The following is a 16250-nucleotide window of genomic DNA, read 5'->3' on the forward strand; positions in this document are numbered from 1 at the left end:
GTCTCCTGCTTTTTTCGTGTGTGTTCCCAAATAGGAAATGAATTAAGATTGCCAATGTAAAGAGCTAAAGAATCATCATCAATAATCCCATATAAAAGATAGATAAATCTTTAATGATCTTCTGGCTAAAATTATCCGTTCTATATATGTTTGGTTAATACTAATACTCTTGAGAAAGAGGCTTGATGAGTATCAAAGAATAGATAGACACGGTAGATTTGATTAACAAAAAGACTTATATAACTAATTAATATGTGAGAGAAATTGTAAATTAAATACTTTTAACAACAATTAAATAAAAATGCAGTTGTCATTAATTAATTGAATAAGGTTTTTTGGTAACTAAATATAATCAAGTTATCCCAATAATTTTTTAGTCTAGCAAAAACTATCCACACAAAAGTATAAGCAAACAAAATATATACATAGTAGAATTATGAAAAAATATAGGTGACTACTCCATATCTTAAAGAGCTTTATATGTTTTATTAAGCTATTTAAATATTTTCTGTTATTGGTAAGTCCTGGTAAATAGGTAGAGCTAGATGAATTTAATTTTCTTATTAATTGCTACTTAGCTAATGCAAGCACTACATGAGCGGTGCTAAAATTGGATATTAACAAGAGGTTTATGAAATCTAGCTTTGAGAGTACTTATATTAAGCATGACAAACCTAATTTCACCAGTTTTTCTCCAAAAATCATGTTACATTACATTATACGAATCTTACATGATATAAAAACATAATCGCTTATAAGGGATACCAATCTTCAAGGGCTAGGTAGGGGGCAATTAACAAATCCCATGATAGCCTCATTCATCTATACAAGTTTAGCAATATATATAGGTGTTATGTAGCAAGTACCAATAGAAATAAGAACACCGCTTTAAGTTATCAGAAAAGCAAGCTACCCCAAGCTGCTATGAATGCAAAGCCGCCAAATGGAGCCAATCTAGAATATTTTCTGTCTTCAAGATATGCCACAGTATAGCACCTGAAAAAGTTTAACAATTTCTAAAAGATGAATACAAACAATTACACTATAGAGCATGCAGTTACACCATATTGATATAGGTTCGCTTTATGGTAATGAATTGCTGAACCATTTCAAGTATAAACAGGGTGTCTGATTACTTGAAAAGTTAAAATGCGAGATAAATGAATTTAACCCATTATGAGGCTTAACAAGAAAGCCAGTTAAAATGGATCAAATCTGATTGACAGTTATCATCAATCGAAAAAGCAAGAACCTTAAACAATGCCCTGAAATTAACTGGTTAGGTTGCTTATACTTTCTTAAACCTTGGAACCTTTGTGGCTTAGTAGTAAGCAACCACGATGTCATCAGCAAATACATTCCAAAGAAGTGAAAGACCATTAAGATGGCACCTTTTTTTCACTAGGCTAGCCCTTTATTTTATTTTATTTATTATTATTTTTGACAGTCTTTCTTTTATTTTATTTTTTCCATAGGAAATGATATACAACATTTAAGTCATTAACATCTGAATATCTTTCAATCACACTGCAAAATAAGCATAAAAAGGATCACATTCACACGGCATATGTATCCATTGAAATAGTTCAAGAAGTAGAGCTAGAGAAATCACTTACGTTCCGGAGAAGGCCAAAATGCCAGTAGTTAGAAGGCCTCCAAACTGCACAAAACAATGTTGAGTTTAAGAGGAAAGAAAAAAATTGTGTTAATATCACAAATACTTGATACCTATAGCATCTAAACTCTAAAGAGGAACAAAGCAAGGAACTTTGAGAAATGGGAACTTACAATAGAGGGATTTTTCGTCAATGGGGCACCGAGTAAGGCAGCAGTGTGAACCAAATGGTAAAGCGATGCTGTTTGCCAAACCTTCACAAATTCATACAAACATGCAACGTTTATCATTTTTCTTTTCGTAAAAAAAAAAAAAAAAACTAAACTTTGTGATGAAATCGAAGAGAAAAAAAGGGGGAAAGACCGAAAGATACATCTTTGTAAGAAGGGTTTTGGGGCTTGAAGAAATGAGCACCATAAGTGCCCAATCCAAGTGCAGCTACACCTGTGTGTAGTAAGAATCTGTGAGCTAAGGTTAATGGCAACTCTGAATTTTCTAAAAAAAACGGAAGGTATTGAAGATGACGAAGAAGAAAGGGATTACCTGAAATCCCAGCTACCTTGTGCCAAAGTTTGGGATCCATTTGATTCTGTTGTTGTCACACAACTCGCGCAGCAAAATATCTGTTCCTTTTGTTTTATTTTCTTTTTCTTTAAATTTTTTCTTCATCTTTTTCTTAATTCTTAAATATAAAATAAAATATATTTGGAAAGCATACGTGATTTTCTTAACTAATTTACTATTTAAAAGTTATTAAAATGATTTATTATAAAAGGCTACAAATTATTTTGCATATTTTATGAAATGAATGATTTTCTTTCATTTTCTTTTAATCGACTATACATTGAATAAATCAAGATAAAATATGGTGCTTCATTTACAAAGAAATAATTTGAAAGAAAAATACACAATAATTATGATGCAAAAGAAAAAAATAAAATCGAAAGAACATCTTTACCCAAGGGTATATTAGCTAGTTAATAAAACTTTGACAAATAATTAAAATAAGTAATTTATACTTGGTAGATGAAAAAACAAAATTTATCTAAAATAGAGTTTAAAATAGTCTCTAAATACATTTGTTAACCTTCTAACTTTTTACTATTATATCACGTCAACTTAAATAGTTAATTGGTATATCTTATTTAAGTAAATTATCTTTTAATCTTTCTGTTTATATTTAAAATATTTTTTAATTTTTTTACAAAATAAAAAAAATCTGTTACTATTCTTATATTTATTATATAATAAAAAAATTTGTTATTTTATATTTTTAATGTTAATATTAATTTTTTAATAGATAAAATTTACGAAAAAATTTAGCAGCTCAAATTGGAGTTTGATTAAGAATTAGACTAAACACAATTTTAAATCAATACTAAAAAAAATTTAAATCGTAATTTTATTTTTCAATAAATTTTTATTACTCTAAAAGTCTTCGATACAAATTGATGTCTTTATAAAGAAGACTATAATAAAATTTGTTAAGAACGGCAACCAAAAAAATGCTAGGAATTTATTTATTTAATAGAAATATTAAAAATTTTATTAAGATTAATATGTCTAACGGGTATAATTTTCAGAGACTTTGAAATTAATAAAGATTTATTAGGAACTAAAATGTCTTATTAAAATTTGTCAAGAACTAATTTAAATATGAGAAATTCTCCATATACAAGCATTTTTTTATACAAGTCTTTACAAGTTATTATATTAACGCTCTTGAACGTTACTACTGCACGTTCTTCTTCCTCTTCCTCTTCTTCTTTTTTTTCTTTCGTTTCTTACTTTCTCTTTCTCCTTCTTCAACCGTTACTGCACAATTTCACTGCATCGTCTTCTTCTTCTTGCTGCACATTCTTCTTCCTCTTCCTCCTCTTCTTCTTCTTCTTTTCTTTCGTTTTTTGCCTTCTCTTTCTCCTTCTTCATTTACGTGCTTTTCTCTTTGTTTTCTTTTTTCGTTATTCTTGATTTCCATTATTTTTTGATATCAAGCTCTGAAATCATTTTTGAAGAAGAAGAAGCAGCAGAATATGAGGAGGAGAAAGAGAAAGAGTTCTGAATTATGCATAAAGTGTCCTTTGGGTGTATTTTCTATAATCGTTTGGGTGTATTTTCTGTAATCGTTTGGGTGTATTTCTGAAGTTTCATTATTTTCAAAACGATTTCAAAGCTTGATTTCAGAAACCATGAAAATCGAAAAAAAAGAAGTAAGAATACCAGTAATAAACGAGTAAAATAACTAATGAAAAGGCAAAGAGAATAACGAAGAAATATCGTTTGGGTGTATTTTCTATAATCGTTTGGGTGTTTCTGAAGTTCTATTATTTTCAAAACGATTTCAAAGTTTGATTTCAAAAACCATGAAAATCGAAAAAAAAGAAGCAAGAATACCAGTAATAAATGCAAGTAAAACAACTAATGAAAAGGCAAAGAGAATAACGAAGAAATATCGTTTGGGTGTATTTTCTATAATCGTTTGGGTGTATTTCTGAAGTTTCATTATCTTCAAAACGATTTCAAAGAAAATCGAAAAAAAACGAAGCAAGAATACCAGTAATAAACGCAAATAAAACAACTAATGAAAAGGCAAAGAGAATAACGAAGAAATACATGGAAGAGGAGGAAGAAGAAGAAGAAGGAGAAGAAGAGGAAGAGGAAGAGGAAGAGGAAGATGAGTTGTTCATAATCCACGGTGAGTGAAGAAGAAGAAGAAGAAGAAGAAGAGGAAGAGGAAGAGGAAAAGGAAGATGAAGATGAGTTGTTCATAATTCACGGTGAGTGAGGAAGAGGAAGAGGAAGAAGAAGAGGAAGAGGAGTCGTTCATAATTCACGGTGAGTGTAGCGCTTTGGAAATTAAATAACGCATTAAAAGACTCTAATGTGTAGCAACTTGTAAAACTTGTAAGTCAAAAAGACTTGTATGTGTAGCAAGCCTCTTTAAATATATACTCAATAACAAGAAAGCTAAATTCAAATCCTTGTCACTTTTACCAATTCCAGGTTGTTACTGTTTTAAATTATTATCACTATTATTATTTATCTTTGCATGTGTGATGTGCATACTTTGCACAAGCTTGACTCCACTAACAATGGAACACAATTTCATGTTTTCATTGTTGTTCTTGTTGCTGATTACTTTACCTTTGAGTGCAGAATCAAAGTGTAGCAAGAGCTGTGACTTAGCTTTAGCTTCTTACTATCTTTGGAACAATGATTCTAGCCTGCTATATATTTCACACATCATGCAATCCAATCTTCTTCACAAAGTTGAAGATATTGTTAGATACAACAAAGACACCTCATATCCATCACATACCAGAGTTAATGTTCCAATACCTTGTGATTGCATCAATGGTGAGCTATCACAATTCACACACTCTTATTTTAAATTAAAACTTTGATTCTAACACACAAAATTCTAACATTTGCATTATAGATCAGTTACTCGAGGCGACGACTACCAAGCCATTGCCAATGGGACTTTTTCCAACTTGGTCACAGCAGAGTGGCTGCAGAACACTAACAGCTATTCACAAGATGCTATTCCGGCCGGTGGAAAGGTTAATGTGACAGTTAACTGTTCTTGTGGAGACAGTAATATTAGCAAAGATTATGGATTGTTCATCACATACCCTCTTAAGCCTGAGGATTCTTTGCAGTCAATTGCAAACCAGACAAAGCTTGATCCTGAGTTGTTGATGAAATACAACCCTGGTGTAAATTTCAGCAAAGGGAGTGGTCTGGTTTATATTCCTGGCAGAGGTTCGCTTTCTGATTTTGATGCCATGTTTAGGTCTACTTATATAAATTGATGAGGATTATGTACATGTTAAGATTTGTGACATATGGTGCATTTATAGATAGAACTGAAAGTAGAGTAGTCCCTCATATCTATGCTAATTCATAAGCAGTTTGGCTTTTTGCAGTTGAACTGTAAACCTTGAGACAAATTCCTCATATTTTCTTTTCATTTCACTTTCCAGATGAAAACGGCAACTATGCGCCTCTGCGCCCAAGACTTTAAAGTTCAAACCTTATTGTGTTCATGCAATTCTCTAATAACCTGCTAATCTTTATGAATGTATTGTTCATTTTCACTTTCAGCTCTGGAGATTTGTCCATTCTCAATCAGAAGAAAGTAGTCTTATTGATAATTGTTTACACTCGAATTTGATATCAATACCTGATCCAGGGTAAGGATATCCTAAAAGACAAATGTAATATAGTACTACTATCTGCTCATATTTTGTTCTTGTAGAAAAGGTCTACCAGGTAGGGTTGTTGCTGAAATATCTGTTGGAGTTGTAGCAGTTGTTCTGTTATTAGCATTTTGTGTTTGTATTAAATATTGCCGAAGGAAGAAGAAAAAACTGAGAACAGAATATTTCGGTCGGAACACTGCTCGAGCTAGGGAAGGTATGGATTTTGCAGATATTTCATACTTGTTCAAAGTTTGAAACTCCCTCAAACAGCCCTTTAGTTTGAACATGGGGAAGTAGTTAAAATTTTTAATGATTTGGTTGGTTTGACAACTTCCAAAAATATGATGCTACTATATAAAATGAGAGTCAAATACTTAGTTTGTACATCTGAAAAACACAAATGTTAAAAGAATGGTTTGACAACTGTTTTTCTTCGAGATAGTTTCCTTTCCAGTTTCTTGTTGGCTTCAGTATAATTTATGTTGCGTATCATGCAAGAATGGTGAACATGAACAGTCGAGTATCTGTTACTTATCATCCCTCTTTCAGATAAAGCCTCTGATAGCTTTGTAAACACAAGTGTGGAAAAATCAGCAGAGTTTTTATATGAAGAACTGGCCCATGCCACAAATAACTTCAGTTTGGCTAACAAAATTGGTCAAGGTGGTTTTGGAGAAATCTATTATGCAGAGCTGAAAGGCAAGGTTTGTATTCTCTATATCGTTAGATTTGATTACATGAGTTGTCAGAAAAGTTACATATTTATTTTGTAGTTGTAGTTGTATATACTATAAAGCTGTGAGAATTAGGATAGATTTGCAGTTGTTTTTCTTTCCATCTTTTCTAATTCCACTGAAGTTCTCTCCAATAACACAGAAAGCTGCAATAAAGAAGATGGACATGAAAGCATCAAAAAAATTTCTTGCAGAACTGAAAGTGTTGAGACACGTTCAGCACTTAAACCTTCAAAGATGTTTCTTTTTTCTCCTTGCATATATGCATTCGACTTTTCGGGGGACAATTTGAAGTTCACCAGTTCTGTCAATATTTGTTCTAGCCAAACAGAATTTCAGACACAGTTTCCATATTTTGTAGACTGATTTCATTTTTTTTTCCTTTTTTATTTTTTCTCAATATTACCTTGTTATTTTTCTCATGCTGTTTCTACTTATTGGTATCCCATGTAGGTCCATTTGATTGGATATTGTGTTAAGGACTTCCTTTTCCTTGTTTATGAATACATTGACAATGGAAACTTAAGCGAACATTTACCAAATCCAGGTGATATGAGTACATAAAAAATGACAAAATATCCATGTTCAATCTGATACATTAATGTGATTGCATTTTATAAGGACTTAGTTAATGACAAAATTTTTCCAGATAGAGAACCTTTGCCATGGACTACCCGGATTCAAATAGCTATGGATTCAGCCAGGGGACTTGAATATATTCATGAACATACAAGCCTGTATATACCCATCGCGATATAAAGTCGGCAAACATATTATTAGACAAATCCTTCCATGGAAAGGTATGAAACATTTTGATGACTTATTTGATCTAGTTACTCTTTTCTTTGTGCTATAATTCTGTGAGATATTGTGTATTAGTTAATCTGCAGGTTGCGGATTTCAGACTAGCAAAGCTGATTGATACGAGAAGTTCATCAGCTCCCACTGCTAATATGGCAGGCACATTTGGTTACATGCCACCAGAGTATGATAAATCATGTTTGTCACTTTAAATTGACACATTCACATTGCAAAACAGAACATGGACTTAATTTAAGGGATCAAATTCAATTATACCATTGAACCATTTTATTCTCTTATTTGCAGGTATGTATATGGCAGAGTTTCTTCTAAATTAGATGTCTTTGCTTTTGGGGTTGTCCTTTATGAGCTTATTTCTGCTAAAGAAGTTGTGATCAATGGTGGTGCTGAAATCAAGGGACTTGTAGCTTTGGTGAATTTTGATACCCTACTAGGCATTACTTCTTTTGTTGTGATAACTGATAACATTAGAGGGTCTAGTGGCTTTACATAAGTAATTCAGATTATATGTTCTTTTCTAATTTTTCTGGTGATTTTTGTGGCAGTTTCATCAAGTCTTTGATCAACCAGATCCTAAAGAAGGTCTTAAAGAACTGGTGGATCTAGGCTTGGAGATAATTACTCAATTGATTTAGTTTTCAAGGTATTATCTACTAGTTATATATTACTCTCAGATATTGGAACTAGCACAGGCCCGCCTCACAATCCACAAATACTAAAAGCTTATCCAATTTATTTGAATTGAAGCTGATGTTTTCTCTTTCATTAGCTGATCTGTTTACACTATACATTCATTCCTCATGAATAAAAGATTAGAATCTTTCTCTTGCTTCAAAGTGTTAGCTAGTTTTTAACCCACTCCAACATACATGACAATAACACGTAGGCAGTGGCATTAATTTAATTGGGGATACTAATCATGAATGCACAATGCTAAATTGCTAATCAACCATAAATGTTTATAGCATCCACTCATACATATCACAAGTTGATCAAATTCTAAGAATATTGAAAGTCTAAGGCTTCTTTCTTCTTTTTTGGTGTAGTCTATAATAAGGTTTTTACTAGTCTCCAAAACAGAATAAAACTAAAGCAAAATACTCTTACAAAGTGAAGAAGGGGATTAAAAAAAAAAAAGAACACTAGAAACACCAAATTAAAAAAAAGTTACAGAGAGATCAAGACCAAGATACAAATGCCTAATGAGCAGTGTGGGTTGAGGCTGTTTTCTTAAAATCAATCTTGTCAACCTTAACCTCTCCATCGATAAGTTCATATACGTATACCACAACACGCAGGCCATCAATGTCCATGAGGACGAAACTCGGATTCACATCATAAGTGATGCTGCTATAAGCACCTGTTGCAGAACCAGGATTTATAACCACACCACCTTCGTGTTTGTATGCGGTAAACTGATGTGTATGACCTGTGACAAGGATGTCTACATCTAGCTGCCTTTGTAGCATTGCAAGTGAGTCTAGGTCTCCCCAGGGAATAACCTTCATAACCATTAAGATCAAATAATCATCATGTAGTTATAAATAATATGCAACAAATTTAGAATGAGATATACCATCCAGCACATATTAGGAAAGCCGACAATGTACTCGAGCAATGTAAAGTGACACTTGCAGAAGGAGATTATTTGACATAGATTGACACAAAGCATCACTAAAAATACTCCCCCAAAACCCTTTTCCTCTTGGCTTAATATGTACATATTTGATCATGGAATATCATAGTGGAGTAACCACTTATGGCAAAGAGAATCCTAAACTGATTACTTGCCAAAGTCTAAATATATCTAGAAATGAAGTTGGAGGGAATAGCAGAAAATTGTTCAAGGAAAATCAGACCTGATGACCATGGCAAAGTCCCAGCTTAAACTGACCAATGGTTAGTGTTTTGGTCTCTGGATATCTTGTATCTTCGTCATACTCGCCACGTGTTATATGCAAGTCTGGACAAAGAGTCTTCAAGTAGTCATGAACTTCCTGAACACAATTGACATCTAAGTTAGCTTAAAGGTTAAAAGAAACTCAGACATTAACATGACATCAGATAAAACGACATATATCTTGATGAAAACTGGAATTCTCAATAATATGCATATATACAACAACTAGACTTGTCCTACTAGGGTCAGCAACATAGATAAAGAGCCACCTTATTGCTCTACCAACATCATAGCCATTTTTAATAAGTTTCTTCATGGTTTCTAGTAAGTCTACTTCTAGTCATAGGACTACCGTCCATTTGATCCACTCTCTAAATTGGAGTCTCTACAAGCCTTTTCCAAACAAGTCCTTACCACTTTAAACAAGATTCTACCATCTTCTCTGTGATAGGTTACACTCTTACTTTCTAATGCCTTCCTTTCTAATCCTATCAAGTATAATGTGTCCAATCATCCAACCAAGCATCCTCGTCTCTACAACATTGTCTGTTTAATAGCAAATACAGTAAAATTTACCCTCAAAATTTAGTGGTACTTTTTAATCCCAGATACATGTGTGTCACACACAGATATACCATGAGAATTAGGTCCCACAACCTACTTGACATTTCAAGCCCCTTGTACAGAAGTTAACAGAATATATATCAAGGACAGCTTGAATTGCAAAGCTAGATCCATTAACAGAACATACCATGTTATGATAACATTAGGATGAAAAGGGGGATACAGAGAATAGGAAACCTCTCAACTTGGTCATAGGAAGTGGAGAATAATAATGCATACTCCTCCTCACCATTACTAAGTGGCAACCAAAGACTGTCCTTAGAGGTGGCCATGAATTCCAAAATTTACAATTAATTTGAAATCACCAATTTTGTACCCAAATGCTCTCAAACAACAACATTATGCAAAAAACAAAAACCAGGTAAAATAAAGGATATCAGCAACGATTGAAACAAATTAGCTTAAGATCAGTGGTAACTGAATGGAATAGAAAGAGAAAGAGAGACCTTAATACAAAGGTTTCCTGTACAAATGATGTGTTGGATCTTGCCAGGAACAAGCATGGATTTGAACTTAGCAGGGAGATCAGGAGCCCTATGTGGTATGTGTAAATCCCCAAGAGCCAACACCAGCACCATCCTCAACGATCGATCACAGATTCAGATTATTGATTAAAGGCACCTGCACGCAAACATCACATTATCGAACATGCAAAAAAGAAGATACAAATTAGATTATTTGATTTGATTTGATTTGAGTGTGCGAAAGAGTAGATTAGCGAACCTGAGTGGCTGTGGAATCAGACGACGCCGTCGGGATTGAGCGGGTGGGGATGGTGGCAGCAGCGAAGGAAACAACACGCATATGCAAGGGAACCAACGAATCAAAATAAGAAACTCAGATTGGAATGACGAAGACCCTCCACCTCGTGCTCCTGACGGAAAAACACATCAACATTTTTTTTTTTTAATCTTCAGAATCATTATCGATTAAATAATAATTAATTAATAGGAGTAAGTCAATTTTTTATGTAATATTTAAGTCCAATATATATATATATATATATATATATATATAATTGAGTTAAATATTTTTATTTGAACGACAATAAATTATAAAAAAAAATATCTTGATAACATATATTATTTTTAATAACAATTTTTATAAAAAATAAAATAGAAAAAATTCTCCTAAATTAAATCAGATTTAATAAAAAAACGAAGAACAGTTCACCGACCTTCGATCTGTGCAGTCCGGGCAGAGTATGACTGAGAGCGGTTGAGCGCGACGGTGACCAGACAACGGCGAGCAGGACGGTGACCAGACAACGGCGATCAGGATGGCGACCAGACGACGACCACACGAGCAGAGGAGTTGGAGACTCGAAGCAAGAGCACCAGACGAGGACGGAAGCTTTTGAGCGCGACGGATGGCGACGGAAGCACGGCTGAGACGAAGACGACAGACGCCGAGCTAACCTCGAGGAAGAAGCTGCGATCGGAGACTTGGAGCACGCCGACAGGACGAAGGGGGAAGCTCCTGAGTGCGACGGATGGCGGAAGTGTCCCACTCCTTGTGGCGGCGGTGGTGGAGGCTAGCTAGAGTTTATTCTAGTTGATGACAAGGTTCTGATTTCTGAAGGTGAAAGAGAAGGAGAAAGGGGCGGGTGGGACATAAATGGGATAAAACGGTCGTTAAGTGTAAACCAGTCGGATTCCCGTTCAGTCTGACCGGCCGGTTCCTTTCCGATTCAGCGGTTTTTTTTTTTTTTTTTTAGTTAAGTGGACTGGACAGTTCCTAATTTTAGATATTAGTCTTATGCAGCACACACTTATACAATACACTCACACACACTACATAAATATACACTATGGGTTCTTAGACAATATTTAGCTTTAACTGAAACTTGAATCGGAATGCAGCTTACAAGAGACATATAGATATGCCATTTATGCTCGACCTCTGCTGCAGCAGTTCTCCATAATTATATAAGTGACAATAAAATTTTATTAATTTTTCGTTAAAGTGATATCGTATCTCTAAAGTAATACTAGTTTAATTTCATAAATTAACTCAAATATAAATATTAGTTCTAAATCAATTTATTTTTTAAAAATATCAAAAATAATAATTTAAAAATACTCCATTAGAGATCCTTTAAATATTTGCTAAAATTTTAGAAATCAATAATTTTTTTTTAAATGTCTACAGTTTTTCAATTTTAATCTTTTGGATCATCTCAAAAAATAAGTTACGGACTTGCAGAAAGAAAAAAAGAAGTTAGTGAATGTAAATGTGATTGGATAACTTTTTTAATCCCTTTTATATCTTGGGAAATAATATCCTACTTTATTTATTCACAAAATAATAAAAATATAATTTTTATTTGGTAAATGCTATGGTATTTATTATATTGTATTTAAGTTATTAAAAAAAGTAAAAAAATAATAATATTTAATAAATTTTATATAATTTATTTTTTATTTTAAATATTTTATTTTTTATTTTAAAAAATAAATTAAACAATTTAAACACAATAATAAAGACACCATAAAACTCATCTTCTTATTTTTTGAGGGCTGAAACAAAATATACATTCTACCCTAACTCATTATCTTTTTACCAATATATATATAGAGTAACTTCTTTGGAGCTTGGTCAGCTTTTGGGAAACATAATATTTATTATTATATACTTAAAAAATAATTTAGAAAGTAGGAACATGTAATGACCACCATAACATGGACTTATTACAAAAGTCAGAACATTTCATTCATTTTGACTAAATATTAAATTCGTATATATAGTTGCAAGCATTATTAAAAAGCATCTATATCAGTGGATCCCCTAACAACAGTGTCAACCAAGATGTTTCTTGTGAGCTTTGACATAGACAAGGATAAAAGAAAAGAAAGAAACAAGCATTATTCCCAAGTACTCATTTCCACACAACTAAATTTTCTTCTTAAAAGCTATTACAATCTTAGAAAACACAGCTGAAATTAATTATGCTGTTGCAGCAGGAAGTGAAGCCTTCATCATGGCTTGGAATCTTGGCTCCTTAGCTTGGAACTTGAGTGCAGCATAGAGCTTCATGTAGTCCTCAAACACAAACTTCGGGTATTGTTGGTTTCCTCCTCCTTCTTCTGCCTTCTGTTCCAACAATGATGGTGCAGGGTATATCACAGCATCACTTCCAGGGTTGTAGAATGATGCTATGGACATCCTTGTCCCATTTGTTTGTGTTATCACACGGTGCTCCACACTCTTGTATTTTCCATTTGTGATCACCTATGTAATTTCACCATAATTATTCACGTTTAATAAGGTTATATGAACAACCACCTTAATTAATATAAGTAGTTAATTTGTGAATGTTACGCATATAAATATGAGAAAGGTTTTATTATACCAGTTTATAAACATTATTCTAAGGATCAGTGATAAGAGAGTTAAAATACCTCAATTTGGTCACCAAGATTAACAACAATGGAGTGGCGCATGGGAGGAACATCCACCCACTTGCCATCCTTGAGAAGCTGGAGGCCGCTGACCTTGTCATCCTGCAAAAGAAGGATGATGCCGCCGGCATCGGTGTGGGCCCGGAGACCCTTAACAAGGTCAGGGTTAGGGCATGGAGGGTAGTTAGCAACCTTAGTCCCAAAAGAAGGACCTCTTGATCCAGAAAAGGCGTTTTTGAGATAGCCCTTCTCCAATCCAAGATTGTCACACAAAAGATCAAGCAGCTGGTCTGCAAGAATCTCCAGCTTCACTGCAAACTCCTTCATTACATCTCTGTACTCATCACTGAGATCAGGGACCTCAGAGATGTTAGATTCCGGAAGATGGCGCAAGAAGAAGGTGCTCTCCCAATCCAATAAGGTCTTGCTTGCCGCAAACTCCTTGAACCTCTGCTCCATGCATTTTCTGTAATGCTCTTTGTTTACCCTCTCCGCTCTGTCCAATAGCTCCTCTTCTATTCCATGATTCACCAACTATATATATACAAAACACCAATTAATGTATTATACTATAAGATGTTAAACAAATCACATTAATCATGAAATATATAAATGAATAATGTACCTCAAAAAATCCCCAATTCTTACAAGCATCTTCAATTTGATCAAGAATAGCCTTTCTCTCGTTACCATTGACATTCTCTAAGCTAATCACTGGGAAGTTCTCCATCTCTCTCTCTTTCTCTTTTGTATCACTTTGTGTGTTTCGTTAATAAATATGTTTTGAGTATGCAGAATGAGAAAGAAGGAGAGTGCTATTTATAGGAATTATTGTAGGTAGTTAAATTAGTTTTGTATGGTGATATGCCGGAATTTCATAAAAAGTGCATGCATGCATGGTTTTCAATTAGGCTTGTTGAGACCTAAATGGTTATATCAAAGATCATATCATACGCTAAGTTGCGTCGTTGAATTTTCTTTGAGGCTGCCTCAAAGCACCAAGTTGCAATAGCATTAGTGCATTATTATTTCCCCTAAGCTAGTTGGAGTTTCATCACGTGTTTTATTGGAAGGTATAGTTGCCACAAGCTAGTTAATACAGTTATAAAATTCAATTCAACAAGGATGGATCTATTTACCGTTCAATTGTAAAATTTCGTTTGCTTTTAAACATTAAATTTTCAACCTCGTTAAATAAAACTTGTTTACATTTTCGATTGTCCTCTGCCGGCTTATAAAAGTAGTAACTCTTTGGATTACCAATTTTAAATTTTTCAATAATTTAATTAACAAGTTACTTATGTTAGTTTATTAAAATAAATAAACTTTTAATGCTTTGAGTATACCTATTTTTTCTATCTAGTATATATAAGAGAAGTTTGGTACATAATTTTTCTCTTAAAATATGTACCATTCATTATTATATATAATATTTTAAAAATATAAACCACTTACTATCTTGATTAATTTTACATTTGTTATTTATATATATATATATATCTCATATATAGTACACCAATAGTAGTTATGATTATTTTTTTGGAATATTTCCTAACAAAAGAAGGCAACGGCATATTGGCATATAAATTATTTCAATTTTGTCTTTAGTCAGCATTACTGCATGCAAAGTGTAGAGTCTAGATATACCAAATTTTAATAAAATTTTAAAGGTTTTGTTTAGAATAAAATAGTTTTGAAATTGATTTAAGTAATTTAAAATAAATAATTGGAAATAAAATGATTCTGTTTCGAATTGATTATGTAAAATAGAATTGTTTTGATTTAAAAATTAATATAATAATATGGTTTTACATTGTTATATTCTGTATTTATTACACTTATTTTTTATTACCAACAGTAACAACAGTTGGACCACCATGGGACCATTACTGTCATGTCATGGACCTTTACCACCTCTTTTATTCTCTAAATTCTTCTATTTTATGAGTTTAGTTATAATGTAAATCTATTGTATTTATAAATCAATTTAATTCTTATTTTTATTCATTTCAAACAAAAAATAATTTGAAACCAAATCAATTCTGATTCCTATTTTTATTCATGTTCTACTTTCATTAGAATCCAAGTACACTACCCTAATTAAGATACAAGATTGGCATAGAGTGGTGTATTATATTTTGCTTTTTTTATTATTGTAATCTGTATATTGAATGTTTATACTTTTGTTCCATGGAAATAATAATAATAATAATAATAATAATAATAATAATAATATTTAAAAAACGGATAAGATATACATCTCAACACTAACAAATTATAGCTCAAATGGGATAATTATCTCCGAATTTTCATCTAGAAGTCTTGGGTGTCTTTTATTTAGTGTTTACTTTTTATTTAATTTACTTTTTATAATCAATTTTAAATATTTAAAATTTACTAATTTTATATTTTAAAATTAGATTCTAATTATTTAATTATTTTTTACAATTAAATATTAATTTTTAAACCTCATAACAAATAATTATATATATGACTTTTGATCTTGGTCCAGTTAGAAAAGTAGTTGTCGCGTGAAATATGGAATGATTATTGTATTTGGTTTAAGATCCTTAAAAAAAGTAAGCAGAATTGAATAATGATTATTGATGAAAAGATTCAAAGTCATTTGATTTTCCACACAAGAACTATAATATATATACGTTATAATAATCAACCAACCATAAGAAAAGTAGTTTTTGACGTTGCGCAAGAGTTTAGTTGTCAATTTGCAATCAAATTTTTAAAACAGTTATTACTTGGCAATATTATTAGACGCCACGACCTGGAAAATGAAAATAATCACATGACAGTTTAATTTTCTTACAAATATTAAGTCAATTGATAAAGGAGTAAAATAAGTTAGGTAAAATCAAAGGATATAATGTCAAGAAATTAGAAATATATAATCAGAGCAATATACTGTTCTGTTTCATCTTTTTTGACCACTTA

At 32.3% G+C, this 16250-nt stretch overlaps 3 protein-coding genes and 1 pseudogene across 3 annotated transcripts; 1 reads left to right on the top strand and 3 right to left on the bottom strand.

Annotated features, from left to right (window-relative positions):
- Positions 1-628: 628 nt before the first annotated feature.
- LOC130941629 (uncharacterized) lies at positions 629-2260 on the bottom strand. Its single transcript, XM_057870191.1, has 5 exons — positions 2159-2260; positions 1989-2059; positions 1789-1869; positions 1617-1660; positions 629-996 (listed from the first exon to the last, which is right to left on the bottom strand). Exons 1-5 carry the CDS (start codon positions 2196-2198, stop codon positions 897-899), a joined length of 336 nt encoding a protein of 111 aa, XP_057726174.1. The 5' UTR covers positions 2199-2260; the 3' UTR covers positions 629-896.
- A 2447-nt stretch (positions 2261-4707) lies between these two features.
- LOC130939334 (lysM domain receptor-like kinase 3) lies at positions 4708-8121 on the top strand (annotated as a pseudogene).
- Positions 8122-8296: 175 nt separating this feature from the next.
- Positions 8297-11628, bottom strand: LOC130941049 (vacuolar protein sorting-associated protein 29). The gene is made up of 5 exons (XM_057869415.1): positions 11078-11628; positions 10624-10774; positions 10347-10521; positions 9236-9373; positions 8297-8878 (listed from the first exon to the last, which is right to left on the bottom strand). The coding sequence occupies exons 3-5, from the start codon at positions 10476-10478 to the stop codon at positions 8576-8578; spliced, it is 573 nt and encodes a 190-aa protein (XP_057725398.1). The 5' UTR covers positions 10479-10521; positions 10624-10774; positions 11078-11628; the 3' UTR covers positions 8297-8575.
- Positions 11629-12587: 959 nt separating this feature from the next.
- On the bottom strand, positions 12588-14185 carry LOC130940976 (1-aminocyclopropane-1-carboxylate oxidase-like). Its single transcript, XM_057869296.1, has 3 exons — positions 13927-14185; positions 13302-13835; positions 12588-13131 (listed from the first exon to the last, which is right to left on the bottom strand). Exons 1-3 carry the CDS (start codon positions 14029-14031, stop codon positions 12847-12849), a joined length of 924 nt encoding a protein of 307 aa, XP_057725279.1. The 5' UTR covers positions 14032-14185; the 3' UTR covers positions 12588-12846.
- Positions 14186-16250: the final 2065 nt, after the last annotated feature.

Source organism: Arachis stenosperma, chromosome 7 (genome assembly GCF_014773155.1).
Source record: "Arachis stenosperma cultivar V10309 chromosome 7, arast.V10309.gnm1.PFL2, whole genome shotgun sequence".
Classification (NCBI taxonomy): Eukaryota; Viridiplantae; Streptophyta; class Magnoliopsida; order Fabales; family Fabaceae; genus Arachis; species Arachis stenosperma.

Coding starts and splice junctions, on each gene's coding strand:
- LOC130941629 (XM_057870191.1), bottom strand. CDS start 2,198: ATGGATCCCAAACTTTGGCACAAGGTAGCTGGGATTTCAG. Junction 2,060..2,158: donor CAAGGTAGCTGGGATTTCAG/GTAATCCCTTTC, acceptor TACTACACACAG/GTGTAGCTGCACTTGGATTG. Junction 1,661..1,788: donor TGACGAAAAATCCCTCTATT/GTAAGTTCCCAT, acceptor TGTTTTGTGCAG/TTTGGAGGCCTTCTAACTAC.
- LOC130941049 (XM_057869415.1), bottom strand. CDS start 10,478: ATGGTGCTGGTGTTGGCTCTTGGGGATTTACACATACCACATAGGGCT. Junction 9,374..10,346: donor CAGGAAACCTTTGTATTAAG/GTCTCTCTTTCT, acceptor AATTGTGTTCAG/GAAGTTCATGACTACTTGAA. Junction 8,879..9,235: donor GACTTTGCCATGGTCATCAG/GTCTGATTTTCC, acceptor ATGGTTATGAAG/GTTATTCCCTGGGGAGACCT.
- LOC130940976 (XM_057869296.1), bottom strand. CDS start 14,031: ATGGAGAACTTCCCAGTGATTAGCTTAGAGAATGTCAATGGTAACGAG. Junction 13,836..13,926: donor AGAATTGGGGATTTTTTGAG/GTACATTATTCA, acceptor GTATATATATAG/TTGGTGAATCATGGAATAGA. Junction 13,132..13,301: donor ATCTTGGTGACCAAATTGAG/GTATTTTAACTC, acceptor GAAATTACATAG/GTGATCACAAATGGAAAATA.